Genomic DNA, 26,708 nt, shown 5'->3' on the forward strand with positions numbered 1-26,708 from the left:
ACAGTCATCCTTATCAACTTGATCGGTCACTTTAATTATTTTTCTGTCATCCAAAAAATGATATCCTGGATCATTACTATCAATTTTCAACCACTGAGACACATCCTCTTCATGACAGGACTGGAATACAGGCAGTTTCTCAAGCACATATCTAAGCATTCTTTCGAATCTGGAAGATTTTGATCCTCTTCAGTGGTTGTGTTCAAACCATGAAAATACAGGCATCACTTCCTAAAAAAAACTTCACGAGACTAGTCCATCTGCTGCTTTCAAACTGGCTGCAAATTTTTTTATTTTATCGCAATTTTTTTTTTTAATCCCTGATGGTTGCCACTGTAATGTACCTGCCGTCGTTACATCACAGATTCTATTTCACAGATTCTCTTTTTCCAACATAAGGTTAGCCCCTGTGAATGATAACAATGAAACAAACAATATTTTTTCCACTAATATTATTTATTAACATTAAAGTTTTTTTACACTTCTTAAAGTTTTAACCAGTTAAAAGGATTAAAAATAAGCAACAATTTTTTAGAGTTTTAGCTTTAGTAAATTTTGCACATCAAATGGATTAGGTCTCACCGATCTGTCAATCTGTTAGACTGAGTTCATTGCACCTACACATCAGTTTTCCTAACTGTGTGGATGCCACACCGGCCAGTGTCCCAAGTAGTCGAGTCTCAAGATGGTGTCAGCTCAGCATATAACGTGATGGAGGTTCTATGATGGCATCAGTCCTGCTCCGCTGTCCTCGTCGAGGTCTCCCTTCTCCACGTGAGGTATACAAGACCAGGTTTCAGTGAAGAGTCGATGTCTCAAAGAGAAAGCTAATACTCTATCTCTCGTCGTCCCACGGCTGTTAGGAACAAGAGCCTCTAGGTCATTGCATTCAACCTAGTTAGACTGTAGACTCACCAGAACATAATGACGTACTCTGCACGAGGTGAGATGCCTTGTTAAGTGCTGAACTTTGTGTGTATTTTTAGATCTGCCTTTTTCTCTGCACAGTGTGGTGGCTTTTAAGGAAAAACCACCATATTCCAAGAACCAATCAGACAGCAGAATCAATAGCCTGTAAAAACTTAACATACTGAACAATAAAACTCATTTAGATATCATATACAAATACAACGCCACAACAGGCAAAGTGCCCAACAAGGTGGCTGAGAAAAGATGCCCATAACAAATATGGATGTCATATATTTCAAAAATAAAGCAACCCAATTAAAAATGTAATTAGAAACATTATAAACAATATATACACATGATAAAATATTATACAATGCCCATAAAGAATACTTATGGTTGTCTTATTCTAAGTATGGATAGCTTCTCGATTTACCCCAACACGCTAATCGTATTTCTTTTTAAATGTGTCAGTTGTGTTAGAATTTACTACCTCCGGAGAAAGCTATTCCATTTATTAACAACCCTATTATATGGAATAAAACACTATTTTCAACTTTTGACATACGGAAGTTGGCAACATAGAAGAAGTAAACATTGACGACCTGGCCAGGATCTGCAATAATAGGCCTACTGTACATTGAAATTGTTATGAAATTATTGACCGTGAAGTGGTCCGCAGCCCACAGACGGCATGAAGGTAAAAACATTGCACATTATTCTTGTATAATTACATTGCAAAACATCACATTTTGATATTGCACAATATTTATTATATTTTGAGTTCGATGAAGATCCCGTGCAGAACCTCCACTGGCGATCTGTGGGACTTCCCATCAGTAACTGGCGGGCCCCTCATGTTACACCACACGTAGTCCGTATTCAGCTGCAAGTTTCCACCATCGCGCACTTTCAATCTTTTTGCAATTTCCACTTTTTTTTATGTCTAAAACAACATGTTTCGTTTTGTCGCCATTCTTCACTTGAGAAAGACGAAAAGTGTTGACACTACTAAAGCTAAAGAAAGATTGAAAAATATATGTTTTTAAGCAAGCTAGGACAGATACTTGCCCCCCTCCCAACAAGACTGTTTTGTTGTCAAAAAGATCCTCGCCTCTCTTTCATTAAGGCACACCCACAGGATTAGGATGAATTCATAGACAAGAAAAAAAGATGGCAGCTAAATCTGCTCTAATTCACGCATTTGTTTGCTTGTCAATCGTTTATAACTACAAACAATGTACCCAGATCAGCCATTGTTTACATCTATAGCTCACAGGTACAGTATGTACAATTGTTTGGAAGTGGATTATTGTACAATAGAACAAGGCTATCGAGTTGGGAGATGAGAGGATTCAAATTCCAAGAAAATATCGACTGTGTTCAGTTCAGCATCATTTACTATAGAAAACTGAAAATGAGTTAGGTTGAAAAGGTGTTTGGCTGACAGAGTTGTTCGGAAAATTGATGTTCGGATAATCAATGTTCTACTGTAGTTTCAATATTGTGTAATAATAATCATCATCACCAGATGATCAAAGCCATCTGAATGGCAGGGGGAATGGAGAAGCAATGTGTATATCTTGCTCTCTGCGTGTTTGTGTATATGCTGTTTTTCTTGATTTAAATAAAGTGAGCAGAAAAAATGTTCTGATACACATCAAGTTAGCGATGTAAAATTCTCGAGAATATTCTCTGGGAGGACTAGTATTATAAATAACTTGAGAATATTCTTATAAGTTCTTGATGAGAATATTCTATTATTTATAATATAGTTACATATAATATCCTTGAGAATATTCTCTGGAAGGACTACTTTCATAAATTACTGGGGAATATTCTTATAGAAAATAATAAGAATTATTCTGAAGTTATTAATAATAGTCCTTCCAGAGAATATTCTCCTCGATGAGAACATCCTTCAGTTACCGAAATCTTTTCAGAGAGTATTATCACGAATATATACAATAACATGTATTATAATAAATAATCTCAATAAATAACTTGAGAATAATTATTATTTTTGATAAGAATATTCTCTAGTAATTTATAATAGTAGTCCTATGAGAGAATATATACTCAAGAATATTCTTTGTCCCCATCTCTTTTCCCGTCAAGAAGATGGGAATATTGAAGTTTGTATAGACACCACAATATTAATGTTTGAAAGCAAAAAAATTAAGCCAACAGGGCGGATTTGCACAACTTTTAAAGAAACATGAATGATACAGAATTTAAGTGTATGTACATTGAAGAAAACAACAGCTCTGTATCATAGAATGAAGGTAATTGTATAAAAATAGCTTCCTTTATCAATCAACTTTCGTTTAATTTCTTTTGTTTTGAACTTATTTCTGAAAATTTATCTAATTTTAAAATAATTTTTTAAGGTTTTAATCTAAAGGTTTCTCTCTAAAATCTTTGTAACCAAACTTTTAAAACCTCTCATCATGACCTGGTCATGAACCTCTCATCTCGAACTAAAAGTTGTCATTGGGGGGTGATTATACCAAAAATTGTTTTGTTGTAAATATTTCAGGCAATGAAAACTGATTTATATTTCACAATATAAACAAAATTAGTAAAAAAATTTAAATTATTTAAAAGAAAAATGAATATTCTCGATTATTCTCCAATTTCTACATCCAGGAGAATATTCTTGTTTTCCAAGAATATTCTCACCTCACATCTCTACATCAAGTAGATGAAAATCAGTACTCGCAAGGAACTTTCAATCTGAAAAGTAAGCATGGCTGATCCAGAGCACTTGCTTTTTGCAATTCCAGCAAATACAGATGAACCAGCCGGACAATTTTATATTTTCAACACCTGCAAACTGGTCAAAATGGATAACTTTCTTCCAGAGACTCTGGATAGCTTCTGGACTTTCCACCAAGACGGGAGAAGAGCAGGCAAACTCACTTATTTATATGGGTGAACAAGCTGAGGACATTTACACTTCTTTCAAATTGACCGATGCTGAAAGGGGAAACTATAAACTTTGTAAAAGTTGATAATTTCATTGTTAAAAAGAATACAATTTTTGAACGAGAACAGTTCAACAAGCGTGTACAGCAAGAAGGAGAATCAGTAAACAACTTCATTACTGCTCTATACAGCCTTGCTGAGCATTGTGATTATGGAGAATTGCATGAATAAATCATGCGTAATCGTATTGTTGTTGGTATTCGAGATAAACCTCTGAGGAAAAGGTTGCAATTGAATATGCCAAACTTACACTAACAAAAGCAGTAAAACAAGTTAGGCATAGTGAATCAATCAAGCAGCAACAACATAAGCTTAATGAAATGGAAACCACACAGTTCTTATACATGCAATGTCTTCAAGAAAATCTGATCACTTTCAATCTCGAAAGTCTGGAGTAAAAAATAAACCAAAGAGCAAGAACTTTTCAGATTCCCAACATTCTGAGACATGCAAATGGTTTAGCAAGAAGAAACATGAGAGAAGATTGTGTTCAGCTAGAGATGCCAAATGTTTTGAATGTTTGAAACTGGGACATTTTGGAAAAACATTTGTTTAGCAAAGAAACTAAACCAGCGTTCAAAAATTTTGTTCTTGGGTCATATTCGAGACAACACAAACCAGGATTGGAGAGTTTTTGTTTATATTATGAATAAGAAATTGAAATTTTGACTAGATAGCGGAGCAGATCATACAGTAATACCTGCAACTTTGTATCATAAGTTGTTTCAGAAATTGAATTGGAAACCAGCTGATAGAACTCTCTGTGGTCCAGATAACACTCCGTTAAAAGTGATGGGCATGTTTGAATTACCGCTGAGCTATGTAAACAAGCAATGCACAGAAGAAATCTATGTCTTCAATGGCTTGAAATCCTTTGGCTTAGGACCCAATATCAGTGCTGTTCAACAGATTACTGCAATAGATCCGAAACAAAGAGTTTCCGAAACTGTTTGAAGGATGAAAGAATGCTATTCCATACAACTCAAGCCTGATGCTGTTCCATCTGCAGTAACATTGCCAAGACGAGTACCTATACCTCTTTTGAAAAAGACAGAAATTGAGATAAAAAGAATGGTTGAACCGGTCATAACTCCAGTCACTGAGCAACAGAGTGGTGCTCTCCTGTCGTCATAGTGCCCAAAAGTGACGGAAAGGTGAGAATTTGTGTGGATCTGATCAAGCCGAACAAAAATGTTCTACGGGAATTGCATCCCTTACCCAGAGTGGAATACACACTAAATCTCTTATCTGGTGCTAAAGTGTTCTCAAAACTGGATGCAAATTCAGGATTCTGGCAAATCCCATTGGATGAAAAGTCATCTTATCTCACAACATTTATTACTCCGTTTGGAAGATTCAGATATCTTAGGCTGCCCTTTGGAATCTCTTCCACTCTAGAACATTTCCAAAGAAGAATGATACAAATTAAAATTCTAGAAAACACAAGCGGAACAGTTTGTCACATGGATGATATACTAGTTTGGGGGTCTACTCAAGAAGAGCACAATGTGAGATTGAGAAGTTTGCCAGAAACTGAAGAATGTTCATTTGACTTTGAACAAAGAAAAATGTATCTTCTCAATGAGTAAAATTTAAATTTCTTGGTCACATCATTGATAGCTAAGGAATTAACCCAGATTATGAGAAAATCATTGTTATCAAGGAGTATAAGTCACCAACAAATAAGAAGGAATTGAAACAGATGTTGGGCATGGCGAATTACTTGGCTCCTTTCGTTCCAAATTATGCAGAAGCTGTAACTATGCCTCTCAGCAACAAAATAGATTTTGTCTGGGATATACCTCAGAGAGCAGAATGCTTTTCTCAAATGGAAGGAGATACTGTCATCTGATCCTGTTTTGAAAATCTTCAATCCTAACCAGGAATCCATAGTTACTGTTGACGCATCTTCGTATGGTTTGGGAGCCACCTTACGTAAAAAGCAAGATGATGGTCAGATTGGTGTTATTGCCTATGGTTCCAGAACTTTAAGCATAGCTGAGACTCGATATGCCCAAATCGAAAAGGGAGCCTTAGCTATTGCGTGGGGTTATGAGAAATTTAAAGATCATCTAGATTCAAGATAGAGTGTGATCATAAACCTCTGATTCCTATCTTCTCCAGAAAACATTTGGATGATTTGTCACTAAGGCTACAAAGGATCAAATTGAGGATGATGTGATACTCTTATGACATAGTTCACATTCCAGGAAAGGAACTGTATGTAGCAGACGCTTTATCCAGGAGTCTTCAAGTATACCCAAACAAGACAAATGAATTGGAAGACGAAATAGATGCATATGTCCAAATGGTTAAAGAGACTCTACCAGCTTCATCGAAAAGACTGGAAGAACTGAAAGAAGCACAACTTGCTGACGAAGTTTGTCAGAAACTTTCATCATGTACAATGATGGGATGGCCTGCAAAGAAAGATGTAGATTCATTTTGTGTACTTTTCTGGCAACATCGTTAGGAAATCTCTATCCAGGATGGGATAGTGATGAGAGGCTATAGAATCATCATTCCTCGATCACAAAGTGAAGTTCTAAATCAGATTCATGAAGGTCATCTTGGAATTACAAAATGCAGAGCTAGAGCCAGATGTTCTGTCTATTGGCCTGGAATAAGTAAAGAAATAAAAGAAAAGGTAAAAAATTACATGGCTTCTATCCAAGAACAGACACCAACCTCTCATTCCAACACCATTTCCTGAAAGACCATGGGAGATGATTGGTATGAACTTGTTCAAGTGCAAGAATTTGTGGTATCTTCTTTTAGCTGACTACTATTATTGTTTTCCTGAAATTGCAAAACTTGATAGATTGACAGCTGCTGAAATCATAAACCATTGCAAGTCCACATTCGCTGGACATGGCATTTCAGATATTTTTCTATCAGACAATGGGCCTCAGTTTAATCAGTGAGAACATTGGAATTTCAAACATTTTCTAAAGGGCATGGATTCACACACATTTCTAGTAGCCGAAAGTTTCCTCAAAGTAATGGACTGGTTGAGTCAGCAGTTAAAACCGTTAAAATGCTGATTAAGAAGTCGGAAGATCCATACATTGCTTTGATGGCATATCGAGCAAGTGATCTAGAAAATGGATTCCGTCCAGCCGAGTTGTTGATGGGTAGAAGAATTAAAACAACTTTGCCAATAGCTAAAGGTCAATTGCAACCACAAGCAGCAGAGAAAAACCATCGAGGTCAAGGAAGAAAGGAGAGTCGAAAGACAATGCCAAAACTACAACCAAAGACATGCAATGAGAGATCTAAAGAAATTACAGGAAGAAAAAGTAGTACGGATAACTGACAGAAGAGCTACTGGTGTAGTTCTAAAAAAGACTTCATTCCCAAGATCTTATCTGATTAAGTCGGGAAATAACATCTATAGAAGAAATTTTTTATGAGACATCTAATACCATCACCAAATTTCCGCTCAGAGAAAGAAAAAGAATTGGACTTTCCTTCATTGGAACATTGTCCTGCAGCAAATTCAAGTGACAACTCAGCTGTCAGGGTGACATATGTAACTAGAAGTGGAAGGATTGTTCTACCCTCTAATAGGCTCAACCTATGAAAAAAAAGGAGGGGGGGGGAGATGTGTAATAATCATCATCACCAGCCAGGGAATGGAGCAGTCAAAGCTGTCTGGATGGCAGGGGGAACAGACAAGCAATGTGTATATCTTGCTCTGTGTGTTTGTGTATATACTGTTTCTTGATTTAAATAAAGTGATAATACAACAAATATCACTTTTCTGCACGCGTTACACTCTCTAGCCTCGCCACACTCTCTCAAAAATAATTTCACATATATCAAGACTCCTTCCCCTTTCCTATGGGATCTATTTCGTAAAAAATGAATCGTATCCTGAGATGCGTAAGATAGATTCATCCCTATCATTTGCCCAAGATTCTGCAATGGCTATAAAATCCAGTCCCTCCACAGCTATCATAGTTTCTAAAAGATCTTTCTTATTACCCAAGCTCCTGGCATTTATAGCACACATTTTAATTTGCCCTGTGATTTAGTGTCAATCAAGAAGCCATCCAAGTCAGAGGAGGGTAATTCCCTGTCAATACTGTTGATATTATCATTAATTAACCTGCATTTCCGACTACATGGTCTGGGACATATACACATATAAATACGTATATTCTCACAGAGCAGATACACATATATGGTTTTTTTTTGTTCCCTGACATCATGAAAAAATGTCTGATTTGTTTTTAGCCGCAATTAAAATTATCCCAATATTTCCCATTCATGTCATTATTTATATTGTATTCTATGAAAACAGTCTTAAAATATATTTTCATAATTTTGTATGCTTTTTGCATACATGAAAGCATTATAGTTATTGCTATGATTATGAGCTGTCGACTGAAATGAATTCATTATTTTACTGAACAGTTTCACTGAACAAAAAGCATTAATAAAAATGATAAAATGTATCAGACCCAAAACACAGTCCTGGGAATCACTTTAGTTATGGTTGTATACTCACTGAAAGAGTTGCTTAGCTCTCCATTTTCTTTTGTTTACGTAAGACTTGAACCATCATAACATTTCACCTTTAGCAACAGCATTAAAAAATTTATAAAGTAGGGTCTTGTGATTGGCATGTTTCAATTTTTTTTTTATTTTCTGCAACTTGGTGACCCTTTTCTATGTTAGTTGACTCTCTGACATAATTTCCAAAAATTTTGGGCTGTCATCAGACTCCAATTTAGTATCCAATTTTATTTTCCCATTATTATTTTCTTTAAATCACTGTTGAGTGGATAAGTAATTGAATGTATATATTTATGTGTGGGCCCACTGACCACTGCAGCAACACCTTTTTGAAAGGGGTAACCAATTCACAAGGAAGAAAAATCACAGAAACTCACATTCAGCCAACCACCATTGCACAGTCTCAGGTGTCAAACCTGGACTTCCAGAATGAGAGCCTATTACAATCAACAACTCTGATGATAGCCACACAACTTTACAGTGGCTACATGGAAAAACAGCAGATATTTTGGCTAGAGTTTTTACAGATTCATGATTTTTCCCAATGATTTTAGAAACTTTTTTGATGATTTTGACAAGTAAACCATTCCTATAAAATTTTTCACAGAAGTACATATGTAATCTAGTCTGAATAAAGCAAATGTGAGACATGGGTACGATAGCTTTAAATAGAGGTAGCCATGAAAGTACTGTAATTTCTGGTATGCAATCCACACACACAGGAGAGTAAAACACTCATTAAAATCAAGAAATTCTGTGTATATAATCCATGCAGTTGTATAGCCCATATTTGCAGATTTGTACCATTTGTTCCGACATGCAACTCTACCAGAGGGAGGCAAGGATGGATATGAAATATCGCTTTGAAAAATAACATTCTTAAAAAAAAATCTTTTCAAAGGTAAAGTTACACAGGTAAATAAAAGTTAAAATATTTCCTTTAGATTGAAATTTTCTTTCCTGTTTCAGTAATGAAAAAAAAATTATTTGTAAGTATAATTCGTATTGTTACAAAATCTCAAAAGTTTAGATAGTTCACTTTTTATTGAAAAATATTATCCTAATTGTCAAGTCAATTCTAGTCACCTTCATGACAAAGTCTTCTTTAATTTCTTTACACTTTCTTTTTTTTCATCCTAGCAAAAAATTCATATTAATAAAAAATATAACCCACTAATATTGTTCCCACCGCAATTGCCATCGCATCAACTTTATATACAGTATTCTGTGTTTTCCCCTCTCCTTTTATTTATTATATAATCATTATTATTTGTTATATATAATTGTGCTGAATTTTCTGTCAATATATATATAGTAGATTCTCAATAATAGGGCCCATAAAATAATCTGGCGTTTTTTTAGGCACATTTTCTTAGAGTATAAAAGAGGAAAACATGCCACTGTATGTCTGTGCGCAAAAGTTTATATTCTTTAAATGGGCTTTTTCAATTGACAATCCAGTGATTTCGATAATTTAGCACAGCCTGGTCCGATATGTGCCGGATTAGTGAGAGCTTACCGTACTCTACACTGTTGCGATTGCCAGTATGAGCCAAGTGGGCTTCTTGGCAACTCCCCCCCCCCCCCATTTTTTGTATAATATTGTTTTCTTAAAGAATAAAAATCAGGGGAAAAAAACATTTTCACCTTGGAAATGACTTTTTAGGTACTCAACTCCAAGATCACTAGGCACACTATCAAATCCACAGCTGCCAACTATATAAACGTGTTTCTCTTGTGCTGATTTGAAGTATTTCAGCTGCATACTTTCCAGAAACTATAATAAATTGAAAAGTGATTATTAAAAAAGTTGATGAAAATCAACAGATAGAAATGTAAAGTAGCAAACAAACAAAAACATTAAAAAAAGGCTATTAATAAAACAGAAAAAAAAATTTATTTTCATTAAAACTTTTAACATTATAAATACAAAAACAATCCATATACAATATCCTGATTATAAATAAGAACACAAAAATCTGATAAGAACACAAAAATAAAAAATAAAATTTTTTTAAAGCAGTGTTTTTCAACTGCTGGACTAATGCAAGTCAAAATAGGTAGCACATTATATAACTTCATAGCTGAAATATCCACTATTTATCCACTAAGTTTTTTCCTGATTGAAATCAGCACAGTGGTGCTTAGCAATTTACCACTCAAGTTCTAGTGTATGCATGGAACTGCCGAATAAACTTGAATGGAAAATATTGTATTTCACATTAGTTCTTTGATGGATTACTATGCTGTAGGAGGGTAGGCAAATCAATACAATTAGATCCTCTTTTATACCATTCTGGGAAATTCAGAGATAACAGGGCAGTTCCCCCAAAATGCAAAAATGGTGTATTGCACCACTGTGGGATGTGGTGGAAATTGAAATTACTGGAAGCGTGCCCCCCCCCCCAGAATTTTTTTTTTTTGCCAAAACCAACGTGATAAAAATCAACTTCACACAAATGAGATTGAAATACATCCAGAAAATACGTATTTAGATTTGAATTCTCAAACAGGATAGGCAAAACCCAACCCACTGGGTTTTTCCGAAGTATTTTTGGTTTTTGATGTCAAAGCAAGAGGAAAGCAAGTTATATATGCTGTTGCCTACATAAATGTAATAAACTGAGTCATTTACAGCAACCATTATGTAACTGTTATATCAGTGGCAGCTCGTTACAGAAAATTCTGGGGGAGCCAAAATCGTTTCTCATTTTATTATGATGAGGGCAGGGCCCATTTACTCCTGGGAAAATATACCATTTGCCTCGGGCTTGATGATTTTGGAGCCTTAGAATTTAAACAATATGGGCTATATTTACTGACAAACATCTTTGACCCTAATTGCAGGGGTTTTTTGATTTCTGCTTTGCCCCCCCCCCCCCCACCACATCAAAATTGATCCTGGACATAGGCACAAACTTATTGGAAAATCTCAAACTTAATATTTCTATCATAGCTATTTACAGTCAAAATAGGTAGCAAATATATATATTGGAAGAGTGTTATGGGGTGGGGGATACTCAGGCCATGGACCTGAGTTTATGACTATGGTCCATGTTGCAGGTAAAATTCACTATATATTCTGTTTTTTTTTTTTTTTTTAATTATTCAAACCCACTGTGAACCTGGCTGTAGGCACATCACTGATGCAATATATTGCAATCCTATTGACATTCTTTTCTCTCGCTCCCATCAGCAGACAAAGGAAAGAAGAGGGAAAAGATCTTAATTCAACGCCATTTCCTTCACCCTATGTTAAAAATGTGACAAAGGATTCCATACTCAGCAACTTTCTGCATTTGAAGAACAAGTTTTAAATTCCAGTCAGACAAGGTTGGACTGACTCAGTCCCCTGCTTACAATGTGTTATAATGTACAGTGGAACTTTGATTAGCGAGCGGTTTGGTTAACGAGCAAGAATTTTGATCAAATTTTGACTTGGTTAATGAACGATGATTCTCATTAAGAGCAAAAATTTGAGCTTTGTTTATTTATTTTCACATTATCACAACTGAGCTGACGATTTTTTGCTTTCGCCCACACACGTGTTATGGAATTGTGGGTAATATTCTCCCTTAAATTCTCCAGTAAGCATGCTTCACTTGGAAAATTACAGCGTGAGTGTGAATATTTATGACACGAAACTAGATGTGGCATTGTAGCCATGCGTATGTGCACTTGAACATTTTTTTAAATTCTGCTTTGAGAAAAATGTGGACTGATTATATTATTGAACGTGACTTTGAGAGGCTAGCTCATGAACAGGAGCCACTACTTGTCGAAGAGATAGTGTGTTTGGGGAACATCAGGGACTGGAGGTGCATGAGGATGGAATTCAAGAACTAGCAGTGAAAAATGTAGGAGTTGACAGTAGATGAAGTGATGGATCTTTCTTGCATGCACCAGCAAGAACTTATGGACGGTATCTCATCTGAGGGAGAGAGAAGTAAGAAGTCCCTCTCTCACTTCAAATGAGATTAGATAGATGTGTAAAATGTGTTTATCTGTACAAAACTCTGAAGATAAAAACCACCTAAATAAAGCTGTAGCAGTGTGCAAGCAATGAATCTGTCCAACAAACACTGTAGTTTCCTATTTCTTAATAATTCCAACCTCCATATGCCCTTGTGAGCCATATATAGACGTCTAGCAACCCTACACCCACGCCCCATCCCCGTTTTCTTTGTATCCCTCTTAAAGTACCTACAACGAAACATTCTTTCTGACACAAGTTCCATGAGTTTGACCATGCACTATGCAAATGAAGCCAGGTCCAGACTCGCCACGCTGAACCATTCAAAAACCTGTTTTTAGTCCACAGCGTGTAGCAGTTTTGACAAAAAACAGGTTTTTGCATGGTTGAACATAGAGTTGAGTGACGAGTTTAGACGTAGCTTTACAGATTGCCTTCCGCTCACAGGCAAAACAGATTGGCTCCAAGTTTGTCTTCTCTCAAACTTTCTCACATGCTCATCGTTATGGTAAAGATCAATGCAATTTTATGAAAATAATAATAAATTATAGTAAAACACTCGGATCCAATTTTTTAAACCAATTTCTGTGGTATTGAGTGTCTGTTCACTGCGGCCGTCCATAGAAACTACGAACAATCTGTAGCAGTTGGCAATTCTGTATGTTGTAAAAATTGAGTTTTTTTATTCAAAAACAAGTGTTCCTGATTCTGCCACGAAGCTGGGCTGGAAGAATCTTTTCAATAGGATAAGTCTAGTGGCAAAGTTCTGGCGTTCATTCACGATGTTATCAGATGCCTTCAGAAGAAGGAAAACAAGTGTAATTTCAAATAAAATAAAATTCAAAATGATTTTGAGCAAAATATAAAAAAGTATTGTTTTATAGTGGTTTCAAAAGTCTCCTAAAAATGAGATCAACCAATAACATTTGTGAAAGAAAGATTCTACATATCTGTAACACTTAAATTTTGCTTTTTATGCCTCTATGACCTGTATTTTTGTGATATACAGGTCGATTTTTTACAACATACATTGTGAACAATTCAGTCTTCCTCATGTATTACTCTCCCAAAATTATCAAACTTTTCCAAGAAATAGGATTTTTTTTCTAAATAAAGTCATCATCTCCATCATAAATGAAGTTGAAAGAATTAGATTAGCTAAAAAAAATGAAATGCTAAAACCCCTCTTAACAGGCACTCTTCTTATAAGACCAAATAATAATTTCCTTTTGCATAATAAAAGTATGCATTTCAAACCAATGATTAACAGTCACCCCTCTTTTACAGATGGATTTTTTTGTCCCGCCAATATCCATAAAAGAGGTTTCACTGTATTGAAATTTTGTATTGAAGCACACAAACAATCATAAACTGAATTCAACTTACTAGAGGTTCACCACTGACATCCACATGATGAGTACCACAATCAATGGCTGCAGCAACAACTTTTTCACCATAAAAATTAAACTGAAAAAGGAGTATGATGCAATGAATATTGAATATAATCATCCAAAAAAATGTAAACAAAATTACAGTGGAACCTATCAATAACAGACACAATGGGACCAAAAGTTTTTGTCCTCGAAAGGGGGGAAAATATGACAAGATATAATGAGGTCGTTTCAGACTAAAACAGTGTTCACTAATGGGGAGTGCCCATTATGGAGGTTCTACTGTACACAAATGCAAATGCCACAACAGACAAAACGTTGAATGAGGTGGCTGAAAAAAATTCATAAAAAATATGTATGTCAAATATAAGAAATGCAGGGATAATAAAATAGTCTGGTATTATGAAATACTGTGTTTTCTCCACTTTCAGGTATGGCCGTTAAATGGAACAGTGATAAACTATTTTAAAATGCCCCCAAAGTAGATGCATTTACTCAGACAAGTTTTTAAAAGTGTTCATTAGTTATTGGAGATGTGCCCAATAATTTGAAACTAAGCTCAATGTACATCACAAGTATTGTATTTTATACAAATACAACGCCACAACAGGCAAAATGCCCAACGAGGTGGCTGATAAAAAGATGCCCATAAAAATATGGATGTCGTACACTTCAAAAATACAGCAACCCAATTAAAAATGCAATTAACACAAATTACAAACAATATATGCACATGATAAAATATTATACAATGCCCATAAAGAATACTTATGGCTGTCTTATTCTAAGAATGGATAGCTTCTCGATTTACCCCAACATGTTTATCGTATTTCTTTTTGAACGTGTCAATTGTGTTACAATCTACTACCTCCGGAGGTAAGCTATTCCATTTATTAACAACCCTATTAGAGAAAAATTCCCTGCAACACCATAACCTTGCATTGTCCCTCACCAATCGATACTGGTGTCCGCTTGTAAAAGCAGTCGATTGGCGGTGTACTAAAAGTTCATGGTCCATCCTATCCATCCCATTCAAAATTTTGAACACTTCGATCATATCTCCTCGACACCTGCGTTCATCCAATGTAAACATATTCAAAGAATGAAGTCTCTCTTCATAACTCAAGCCCTGTGTGCCAATAAGGACATGCGTAGCTCTTCTCTGCACCCCTTCAACCAAGTCTATGTCCCTCTGTAGGTATGGTCTCCAAAACCTTACAGCATACTCCAGTCCAGGACGAACTAAGCCTCGAAAAAGCGGAAGAATGACTTTAGGAGAACGCGAAGAGACCTTTTTGAAAACGAGACCAAGCATTCTATTCGCTTTTTTGACAACCGCTGAACAATGTTCAGAAAACTTAAGTCGCTCGTCAATGAGAATTCCCAAATCGGTGACCCTAGTTGCATCCGGGATAGTGACACCATTCAACTCGTAAGAGAACCGTGGGTTGTTCGAACCAAAATGAGCGACCATGCACTTATCTACGCTAAACGTCATGCTCCATTCATTTGCCCATGCTGTAATCTTGTTTAAGTTGGTCTGGAGCAACTCCCTATCGCTTTCATTTCCGATTACCCCCATTAGCTTCACATCATCTGCGAATTTGCTAGTAATTCCACCCATACCTTGATCGAGTTTGTCGATAAAAAGTGAAAAAAGTATGGGGCCAAGGACACTTCCCTGAGGAACTCCACTTGTGACGTCTGTCCAACCAGAGAATTCCCCGTTCACCATAACTCGTTGCGACCTATCTCTTAACCACGATTCTATCCAATTCAGCAAGTTGCCCCTATTCCAATCTCGTGTAAACGCTTCAAGAGTTTGCCATGTTGGACCCTATCGAATGCCTTCTGGAAATCAAGGTAAACAACGTCGACATTTTTGCTCTTACCCAAAGCCCTAGTCACGTAATCATAGAAGCAAAGGAGGTTAGTTGCACATGACTTCCCCTTCCTGAACCCATGCTGATTATCTGACAATACATTATTCTCGTCTATCCACTTCACAAACTGCCTTTTGATGATAATTTCCAAAATTTTCGAGAGGGAGCTCGTCAAACTCACTGGACGATAATTAGACACCACTTCTCTACTACCCTTCTTAAATATCGGAACAACGTTAGCCAGTTTCCAATCTCTCGGGACGATACCATCAGCAACACTACTCCTGTATATCTGTGCGACTGGCCCCAACAATTCATTAGCACCTTCCCTGAGAACCCTGGGATAGATATCACCTGGTCCTGGTGCTTTGCTTGCACATACATTTCTTAGAAGATTTAGGACCTCCACGTCTTCCACTTGAATATCGTTGAGGGTTTTATTACCCCATGCAACACCCGTATATCGAATATCATTATCTCCATTAAAAACCGACGCGAAAAAGTCATTTAAAGCACTACACATGCCTACATTGCTCTCTACCTTTAAGCCTCCTATCGAGAGGGGGTCAACTGTCCCCTTACATCCATTATTGATGTATCGAAAAAATGATTTTGGGTCAGAGCCAATGTTATCTGCCAACCTAGATTCAACTTCCTTTTTACTATCCCTTATCGCTTTCTTCAACAGTCTTCTTTTATCAGTAAACAATGATAGGTCACCTCGTCCACTTTTATACTCTCTGAATGCTCTTTTCTTTTCAAGATAAAGTTTCCGCACGCTATCCGTGAACCATAGAGGGTGTGATGTACGAACACGCTTTTTTCGAACAAAGGGTATGACGTCGTGCAAAACAGTGGACAGCTTCGTACTAAATTCTTCCCATTGACTTACCACCCCTACTGATTCCAACCGGTCTTTGAAAACTTCCGCTAACCTTCTTCTCAAAACATCAAAGTTAAATCTCAGTTAAATTAAGGATTTTGCGTATATCAACACTCCACCCCCTTTCCTATCAGATCTATTTGTCAAAAAAGTATCGTATTCCGAGATGTGTAAGAAAGATTCATCTCCATCATTTGCCCAAGATTCTGTAATGGCTATAAGATCCAAGCCCTCCACAACTATCATAGTTTCTAAAAAATCTTTCTTATTACCCAAGCTCCTGGCATTTATCAACCACACATTTTAATTTGCCCGGTGGTTTAGTGTCAATCGAGAAGCCATCCAAGTCAGAGGTGTGTAATTCCCCGTCAGTACTGTTGTGATTATCATTAACTAACCTGCATTCCCGACTACGTGGTCTGGGAGTAAAAAACCTGACCTAAGACTATCGTAAACCTCCCAGACCCCTCTCTTATTTAGATGGATCCCATCCGAACGAATCCACCTATCGGTAAATGCGGGAAGCTCCAAGAACGTGACCCCAAGTGAGGAGCAAATGTCCTTCAGGCCTATATTGAATTGGTGGATCCTACTCCTATATCCCCTACTACCCCTTGCCAGCACTGGAATCACTGCCACATCTGAACCCCCCTCCCTAGCGGATAATAGTAAATCCCGGTATTCTGACAGAGACTCACTAATATTCGCTCCTACCTGATTTGTTCCCACCCACAGAATCACCCACAAGGGCAACTTTCGGCAATGAAAAACGTCTCGAACGTTGCCAATCTTCCCCCCAGGAAGACAACAGCGCTCGAAACCCCGAAAATCCCTACACACTCAGTTCCCAAGTTCCCTAACCATAGAATCGCCGATGATTCTATGGTTAGGGAACTTGGGTGGAACTTGGGTAGAACTATGGTGCAGTGTTAATTTTTTTGCTAGCAGTTTTCCCCGGTTAGATAAGGTGCTATTTTTTTAAGATGTGTTGGGTGAAATATGGCATATCATTAGTATCATCTGAGGTGGACTAAAATATCTCTTCAAGATGGAAAGTTTAGTAAGATGAAAGGTCTAGAAATAATGTGTCTTGTTCTCTGTAGGCCCACCATGACTTTTTTGGGACAGAGAAAGAAGATTGCATTTGTGACTCTTGTAAATAATAGGCAGCACCATAGGCACCTGACACCATCAGATCCACTACAAAAACAAAAGATGAAATTTCCCTTTTTCATTGTCATAGACTCATTAAATTTTGTTTTGTACTGTTTGCCTGTTTGAGGTTTTCAGGAAAATCCATGAGAAAAATGTACAAAATCTAAAGTAAGAGGAATCTTGCTTTGCCATGAAAATTATTTGTCACATTCAGCCAATCTTACCCTGAACTTTTTGGATGACACTTCTGTTAAATTGATCACACATACAGTCCATCTCAAAAGTTTAGACACTATAGATTTTTAACTGCACCATGGATACCATTTAAAATTTTGATTTCATTATTATTATTTTTTTTTTGCTTGTGATCAGAATGCAAACCCCTATTTTAAACTTTGGTCACTGCTGAGAAAAATAAGTTTTGGATTTTTTTAACTCAAAATTTTAAAAAACATCCAATTCTATGCAAATTTTGAAGATTGAATCTATATGGCACATCAGAGATGGGATAGTATAAAAGGGTTAAGCTCTCAGATTGGTTTTCATTTAAAAAAAAATTACTGAAGTTGCCACATATTTTATGCAATGAAATCATTCAAGTGCATCATTTGGAAGCAAAAAGAAAGGCTGTAAAAAGCATTGCTATTGCTTTCAGCAGGTTGAAATGAAGTGTTTGATGTGTATTGACACAATGTGTGTCCCAAAAGCTAAATCCTGGTTGTGGTAGGCAAGACAATGCAAGTTTATGCTGAACAAAAACGTTTGAAAACAAAAATGCATGAAATTATGAAAGATCTCTTCGGAGTGAAAGTTAAAACAGATACAGTCTATAGACAGATCAGAGAAGCTTGTATTTAATTCATAAGAGAGTGGTTAGGAAATCGCCTGCCACAAGGAAGCATCAAAAAGAGGTGGAGAAAAGAGACTGGAATGGGCACGAAATCAATGGTTTATACATGTAATATAATGGTAAATATGATTTATGGAGACAAATAGATTGGGGTATCATATTTAGTGGTAAAAAAAAAAATTGAACTCGCACATTCCAGACAGATGTTTTTAGCGTACAGTAAGATGGAGCTTGGATAATGGTATGGGCAGCATTTGCTTCTAATGATCAGGCTTCCTTAACTTTTGATATTGGTCATCAAAACTCTGATGCTTAAAAGAGATTTTCGAGAACAATTTGCTACTGATTGGAAAATATTTGGGAGGACCAAACTTTACATTTCAACATTATAGCATGTCTATTCAAAGCTCTGCTGCCACAAAAAAAGCTCTTTAATCATGAAAATGTATTGGTTTTAGACTGGCCGTCCTGATTTGAATCATATTAGGAATGTACGGGGCATACTTATGATAAATGTGTTTGCAAATAAAATACAATATTTGACAGCTGATGACTTGAAGAGCTATATTGAGGAAGCATGGTACAATTTTGATGTTGGAACCCTACAGAATTTAATTAGATCCATAGATGATAATGTGTTTGAGGTTATGTTATTAGGAAAAACAAAAAGCCTTTTAGATATTAAAAAACTAATTTATGTAAATTTGAATTTTCTCTAAATTTTTGAGACAACCATTTATTGTACTTCCAATATTCTAAATGTTGTTTTGAAGAAAATCTTTTTTCCCTATAAATGTAGAAATGCTTCAAGTATTATTCATTAAAGCGTACTAATTTTACTCACTGTATTTTTATTGTTATTTTAAGAAAAGTGTGTGTGTGTATCATATCTAAACCTTTGAGATGGACAGTACACCCTACAGTCTTGATGTGGCCCCATGTGACTTCTCTTTATTCCCAATAGTCAAGGGTGGGAAATCCTCAGTGATTTCGCACTCCTGAAGATGCTGTTCTAGTTTACAAAAACGATTCATGATAAAAAAAAGACAGATCCTACTTGGCATCCTGACATCAGCTGAAGCTGCTTTCAGGAAGTGGTTCTCTAAAGATATCTGTTTTATGTTAAAAAGGATGGCACTTGCTGCCCCTGCATTAATTTCCCACCCCTAACACTTCCCAGATTTACACACCCGAAAACTTGTGTTATAATTGCTTTGTTGGGTTTTTATCTTTGTACGAACACTGGCAAAAGTTCATAGTTGAACTGAGTAGCTACTTTGGAAGGAAACACTGCATTATCTGTAAACATTCTTTCTTGCTAAAAGAAATTGCCAGAACTTTTTTAATGTACTGGTAGATTTAGAAACAGGGTTGGCAGGTTTTTGATGGCTTAAATTGTCACGTCAAAAACCTCAAATATTGCTTTTCAATATAAAAATTCCCATTGAAAATAAACACATTGACTGCATGTAATGTTTAAAGTGACTGTTATACAAAGAAGAAATATTTAATACCATTGTTCAATAGTTTTCTATTCTCTAAAAAATTATTTTGACAATACACACATATATTGTAAAATATACAATTTGAAATAGAGCACAGCATAAAAGCTGGAGGAGAAACTATGGAATAATTTGATATTCTCTAATTCTCAAGATGACTCATGAACTTCCAAAATTTCTTCTGCTGCTTATGTATGTGTAAATATACAAACATATATATATATATATCTACTGTACTGTTTTTATAACAGATAGGTGTTTAAAAAGTTCTTTTACGCTATATATGTAATGTTGATTTCTGTGTGTTATTAAATTATCTAAGAGATAATCTTGAAACAATACTCTCATTGTGTACAACATTAGAATATATTTAGCAATCAAAATACTAAATTGTATGACTAATGTTACAATATTATATTAATGGACAAACGATTGATTTATTTCTGTTTTTGGTATCTGGCAACAGATTATTAGTCAAGTATTTAGATTTGAAGTTTTGGCAACAGTACAAAAAACATGACTGCTGAAGTTTGAACAATAGATGTTGTCTCCTATTTTAAGTGTTTAAATCTCTATCAAATATGTGTCTTTGTTCAGTTGAATATTCTAGTTATAATTACTTACACTCACACACATCATTAGTATGGATATATCAACAGATCCAAAATAATAAGAACTAGAAGTCCTTTAATTTGGCAGTGCTGAATATATATACAAATACAAGGCCCCAACAGGCAAAATACCTAACGAGGCGGCTAAGAAAAAGATGCCCATAACACACAAATATGGATGTCACATAGTTCTAAAATACAACAACATAATTAAAAAAAAATTCAATTATATAAACTGAAAAGAAAACTAAAAAATTATAAACAATATATACACATGATAAAATATTATACAATGCCCATAAAAAATATTTATGGTTGTCTTATTCTAAGTATGGATAGCTTCTCGATTTACCCCCCAACATGTTTATTGTAGTTCTTTTTAAACATGTCAATTGTGTTAGAATTTACTATACTCCATGGGGGGAAGTTGTTCCATTTATTAACAACTCTATTAGAGAAAAAATGCTTAAGAAAAAGTGATGCTTAAAAAAACTTATTCTTGGTGCTAAAGTAAGAATGACTAACAAGGGAAGGGTCCCAAGGTGAAGTCTTCAAAAAATTTTGAAAAAATACCCCAATAATTCTACTCATTTAAATTTGCACATAAATATATATAAAACTGGTGGAATTATTATGGGTCACTCAAAAAAAAAAGTAAATATTAATATTTTGAATGGCAATAGATGCCAAGAATGAATTTGAAAATCCCATAACCCCCCCCCCCCCTCAGAGTGTTAGAATGACATCATTCAAACATCAAACAACACATGATCAAGTACAGCACAGACAAAGAGAAATAACTAGTTTTTAGAACAGAGAAGCTGGACGAAAAAAAGGAAAATAAGGTAAAAATAAGTATTTTTTATAGGTATTGCCAAGGAGCGTGATAGGTGATGAGTAGCCAGCCAACTGTTATAATTTTTATAATAATTGTTTGCAGCTTTAATAATTGCATTCTGCCACTAATTTTTTTGTTTTTATGTGTCTCAAGGTGAGATGAATGTACTTAGTTTTTTTCATAATTGTTTGAGGACGAAACCTTGGGACCCTTTCCCTGTATGTTTGACTCAACGACGTGGTATATTTGCCAGCATTTATAATGCAATCATTTTCCAATTGAAGCCGTATCTGTAAATGTGCAAAATAATGCTTTGGGTATCAAGTCCTACCAAACTCTGATGATTGAAAATATCTTTAAAGCTAAGGATTTATACAACCTAAGTTAAGAAATTTTTAGGTGGGAATAAATTACTTAATTAGTCTATTAACCAATCAACTGTCCAATTAATTTCTCCGAGCGTTACCTGCAGTGCCCACTTTTTTTTGAAGATGCACACTTTTTCCCTTTTTTTTCCTTTTCTTGAAAGTTTGAAATATTAAAATATTTTTTTATAGCATGTTTTTTTATAGCTCGAATGTGTCGAGACATAATATGACACCCCAAAAATGGGGAGGGGTGGTCATAACGTCCTGTGACTAAAAGAAATGCTGTTGATGGATTTATGTGGAACCATAGTAGTTGAACCTTTGCTAAAAGATATATGAGTAATAAAACAGATGCATCTGCACAAGGGAGTTGGAAATTGAAACAAAAGCGATGGGGATGCAGCTTTGCAAAACATGACAAAGATAATAGTAATAATAATCTCACACCTTGAAATATAATTGTCAACTCCATCTAGTGATGAGATAATAAAGTAGAAGGATGGCTGTACAGAGATGGCAGCACATGTATGACAAATTATTTTGTCATATCTATGTGAAAAAGACAGAAAAGTCTGCGTGTCGGCAAATGCCGTCATAGGCAACACCATTACGTATTGCAGTGACGGCAAACACCGTCGTAACCACTTGACTAAGAGATGCTGTACAAGAATTTTGTATGAGGAATAAAATTTTGGGCAAATCAGAAAACTTAAAATATCAATATAGATGTTTTATACTCAGTAATTATAATTCAAAAAATAAAACACTTTAATCTACATAAAAATATGTTTTTTGTTATTTAACATGTCAGATTAAAAAAAAACTATTTAACAACCTTGGCAATGGGTTTTTGACTGTTTTAATAATGAGTTAGTTTCTGAGGTCAAAAACCTAAACCCTGATCCCCTATCACACATATTTTGAATAAACAGCTCGATAAGTAAATTGTGCACAGGTAATTAGTTGAGATAAAAAATTAACCATAAAATTATATATCTATTCTAGGCTCTTTGATGTCAAGAAGTCCAAAATTGCAAATTATAACGAATATTTTATTTAATTATTGTAATAAAGTAGTGTTTAAAAATAAAACATAATATGCAGAAAAGTAAGTTTCTCATCATGTTTTATACCTATTGTGTTCATAACATTATCCAAAAGCATTCATTTAGGTTTTTGACGGTTTAAACCAGTTTGACAGTTTAAAGCAGTTTTTGACGCTTGTCATGTCAAAAATCCAACCCTGCTTAGAAGTTTGTTAAATTCAGTTTTAACACTCCACTCAGGTCTCACTTTAGTTAAGAGCGTTTCTTTAGGGGGGGGGGCATGTTAAAAAATCTTGTTTTTGATAGCTAAAACATTTATTATTTTTATGAAAATTTAAAATGCAATATCACAAAAAAATGATGGCAGTTAAAGGTCATAAAACTTAATACTAACAGGATCAAAGAATACAGCTGCTATTAGAACTTTAGTTTTTTTTTCTATCATCTCTATCAATGATTAGAATGAACTGACATCACCAATGTACTAGTACATTTAAAAGCTTGTTGAGTTCAATTATAACACCTCACTCAATTTTCACTTTAGTTGAAAGCAAGTATTTCAGGCATGCTAAAAAATCAGGTTTCTGAAAGCTAAAATGACTTATGATAATTTAGAATGAGATATCACCAAAATGAATAAATAATAATAATAATGCTCTCTCTCTGGTTTAAAATCATAAAACATTATACTAACAGGACCAACACAATTGATTATAACTTTAGTTTTTTGACACATCTCTATCAATGAACTGACATCAACAACCTCTGCTTCAATAACTGGAACTTCTAATGAACCTAATAAAGAAATGAAAATATTTCAGATAAATATACGCAATATAATGGCTTATCCTATAGCAACTCAACCAATGAGATTACGTAACAAACTCCGGCTTTCTTCAAATTCGTTACATATGTAGGTGCAATATTGTGGCATAAAAATGCTAAAATTTTGAGTTACTCACTGAACTTACACATGGAACCTGCAGAAACAAAAGTGGTATTAATAATAATTATTATTTGCAAAGCTGTCCTATTCATGCAATATTGGAGTGTTAGGTGCCCATGAAAATTACATTTTCTGTACATTGAGAATTAAAATATTGAGACAATGAGAAACTTCTCAGTCTGGTCGTCAATGAGAGAACTCGCCGTCTACCCATCCAAAGTGTGCCAGCTTCAACATGGTCGCTGCTGAGAGTCCTTCCTCAATTCCTGAACTGCCGGTTGTCAATGTTCAAATCCACAAACTGACTTTACCATGTCTCGTAGACACAGGTGATGCTATGTCACTAGTTACAGATGACTGGTCTCAAAAGTCCAAACTGACTCGTAAATATCAAGCTGTCACTCCAGCAGTGCGAATGGCTGGTGTCACTGGCAAACCAATCTTGATTCGACACAAATCTCTCTTCATTTCGATATGAAAGATCGACATTTCTCTCACACATTTTTCGTCATACCACACAGTGCTTGTCCGTACTATGAGGCTATCTTTGGTGTCAACTTCCTGAGTGCACAAGTTGCTACATTCAAATTCAGTAAAGATGGACTGTCATTGACCATTCCTCATCCAGTGTCATCTGTCAAAATCTCTGTCGCTTGCACCAAGAGAGACATTGTCAGTCCATGCCACACTGAACTTTTCATTCCTGTCTCACTGGTGGAAACTCTGCAATCTTCTATGGTCTTCAATGGTACCTGCTATTTGAACCAAGTTTCGCATGTTGCTCATGTTCTAGATGTTCCTGAAGAACACAAAATGCCTGCCAGTGTTGTGTTACCACAGAAATTTTTTGTGTTGGATGTAACTTCAGTAAATCTCGTACCAAATCACTCGCTTGAAGATCTGCAACAAGCTCAAGGTGAAGATGAGTTTTGTCAACGCATCAAGAACTGTATTACGAACAACAAACACTTGCCAAGACATTACCAGAACATTACATTCTTTCACCACAATGACATCTTGTGTGTTTCATCTAGAGCGAAATGGTTTAAAGTGAAAACGATTCTTCCCAAGTCGTTTGTTCCAGATGCTTTATCATTGTCGCGTGGTGTTTCATCATCTACACATTCATGAAAACTCATTCGCCTTCGACAGAAGTATTGGTTTCCTAACATCGTAAAGCTGATAAAAGCATTTGTTTCTTCACGTGTATCTTGCTTGGAGAAACAGAGACCACAGAACTGTACCATGTCTCATGTGTCCACCACTGACTGTAAAAATCCATCGACAAATGATTCCCATCTTCCAGATGAAGATAAGTGGACTGATACGTGACTCAGGTATTTAAAATTTCTTTCTCTTTTTCGTCTCCTCAAGTATCTTGTACCTCCACAAATTGTAATTTGAGGTCATTTTTGCATCAAATTGGATGTCCCACATAATTCTTTTTTCACTCACTTAGGAAAGCACACTTACATTTTATTATTCTTATTGTGTTGAATCTTATTAGTGTTAAATTTGCATAACCACTGTGTCACTCGTCACTTATATGTCCACCAACAAGAACTGACCCAGTCTAGTGACTGCATCTACTTCAAGTCATTGGCTTTTATGTCTTGCATCGAGTCGACTTGTGATGTGAATATATATTCTTTTTTTTTGTGTGTGATCTTTTTTGAATTTTATTTTTCAATTTGTTTAATGCTTAAAACCTTTTTGGTATATCATTAAATTGGTACAGGCACTCCCTCGTCATCTCCTACACCTTCCCTATATTTATATATAGTCAAGTATTGGTGTGTATGGTTAGGATATTGCTGTATGTGTGTGCACGTTATTGATTTTTTTCTAGTTTTTCTTCAAGTGAATCCTCGTTCTTTGTCAACATTGAAGTTATATCATTGATGATATGTGTTTGTGCATACTGCTCCTTGTGAAGGTGACGTGTTCATTTTCTTTTTGGTGTTCATGTGAAAAGTAGTTCTAGTGTTGATGTCATATTGCGAAGCTTATTTCTTTTAGGCTTGGAAGTTTAGATTCTTGGCGCCAAATGCTGAAGTTTGTTACCGTGGTTTTGATTTTATTTTTTGAAGTTGTTGATATATAGTTGTGACGTTGAATTGTGATTCATTCTTTTGTAAAAGAAGAGAAATGTCAAATGGTTTTTTTTCTTTCGAGCAGAGGATATGTACATAGATGGACATTTCTAATATTGATTACAGTCAAACCTTGTTAATGAGTCACTCTTGGGAGAGCAAAAATATGATTTGATAAGCGGAGTGAGCCATAGCTGTGTCAATTCCTGGTTGAGGATAATTGGTACTTCCAAAAAGTGATCCGGTAAGCAGAGTGACGTGTTAACCGGGTGACGCACTAACAAGGTTTGACTGTATATCTTCATTGGCAACTACCAAGCACAAGTTCGTCTTAAATTTTTCTTTATATATTTTATTTGGTATCACACTGTTGATTATGTATTACACATACTAACCAAACAGTATTCTGTGTAGCATTGTTTGATCTATATAGTATCACACGCACTTGACCTTGCCAACACGAAATTCCTTTTTTTACACAACCTATGATACTGTTGCCATATACTACTTTGTTTTTCTTCCTGGCACGTATTGTTATGCTCAGCCATTCACAAAGCTACATCCTTCGTAACATCCATACATATAACATATACACGCACATACACCATATGTTGTTTTCTTTTTGTTGAACTCTGTTGCAAAACATTTCATGTTTTGTTTGTTTGGTCGTATATTATGCTTACCATGTTTACATTATAGTTGTATGTGATTCCCTCTGACCTTTTCTCTCGTGCCATATGTAATGGTCTCTCAC

General features: G+C 35.5%; 1 protein-coding gene across 1 annotated transcript in view; it reads right to left on the reverse strand.

Moving 5' to 3' along the window:
• Positions 1-26,708, reverse strand: part of LOC149074167 (saccharopine dehydrogenase-like oxidoreductase) — a 95,079-nt gene that overhangs the window by 58,894 nt on the left and 9,477 nt on the right. The window contains exons 3-5 of the mRNA XM_089246640.1: positions 23,610-23,710; positions 13,775-13,855; positions 10,063-10,192 (exon numbers count right to left, since the gene is read on the reverse strand). Of these exons, the coding sequence (XP_089102766.1) occupies positions 10,063-10,192; positions 13,775-13,855; positions 23,610-23,710 (312 nt within the window). The remainder of the gene's footprint in view (positions 1-10,062; positions 10,193-13,774; positions 13,856-23,609; positions 23,711-26,708) is intronic.

The sequence above is a fragment of the Pholcus phalangioides genome, unplaced genomic scaffold, assembly GCF_987345545.1.
Source record: "Pholcus phalangioides strain wild (caught in Gottingen) unplaced genomic scaffold, Ppha-v1.0 ptg000017l_1, whole genome shotgun sequence".
NCBI lineage: Eukaryota > Metazoa > Arthropoda > Arachnida > Araneae > Pholcidae > Pholcus > Pholcus phalangioides.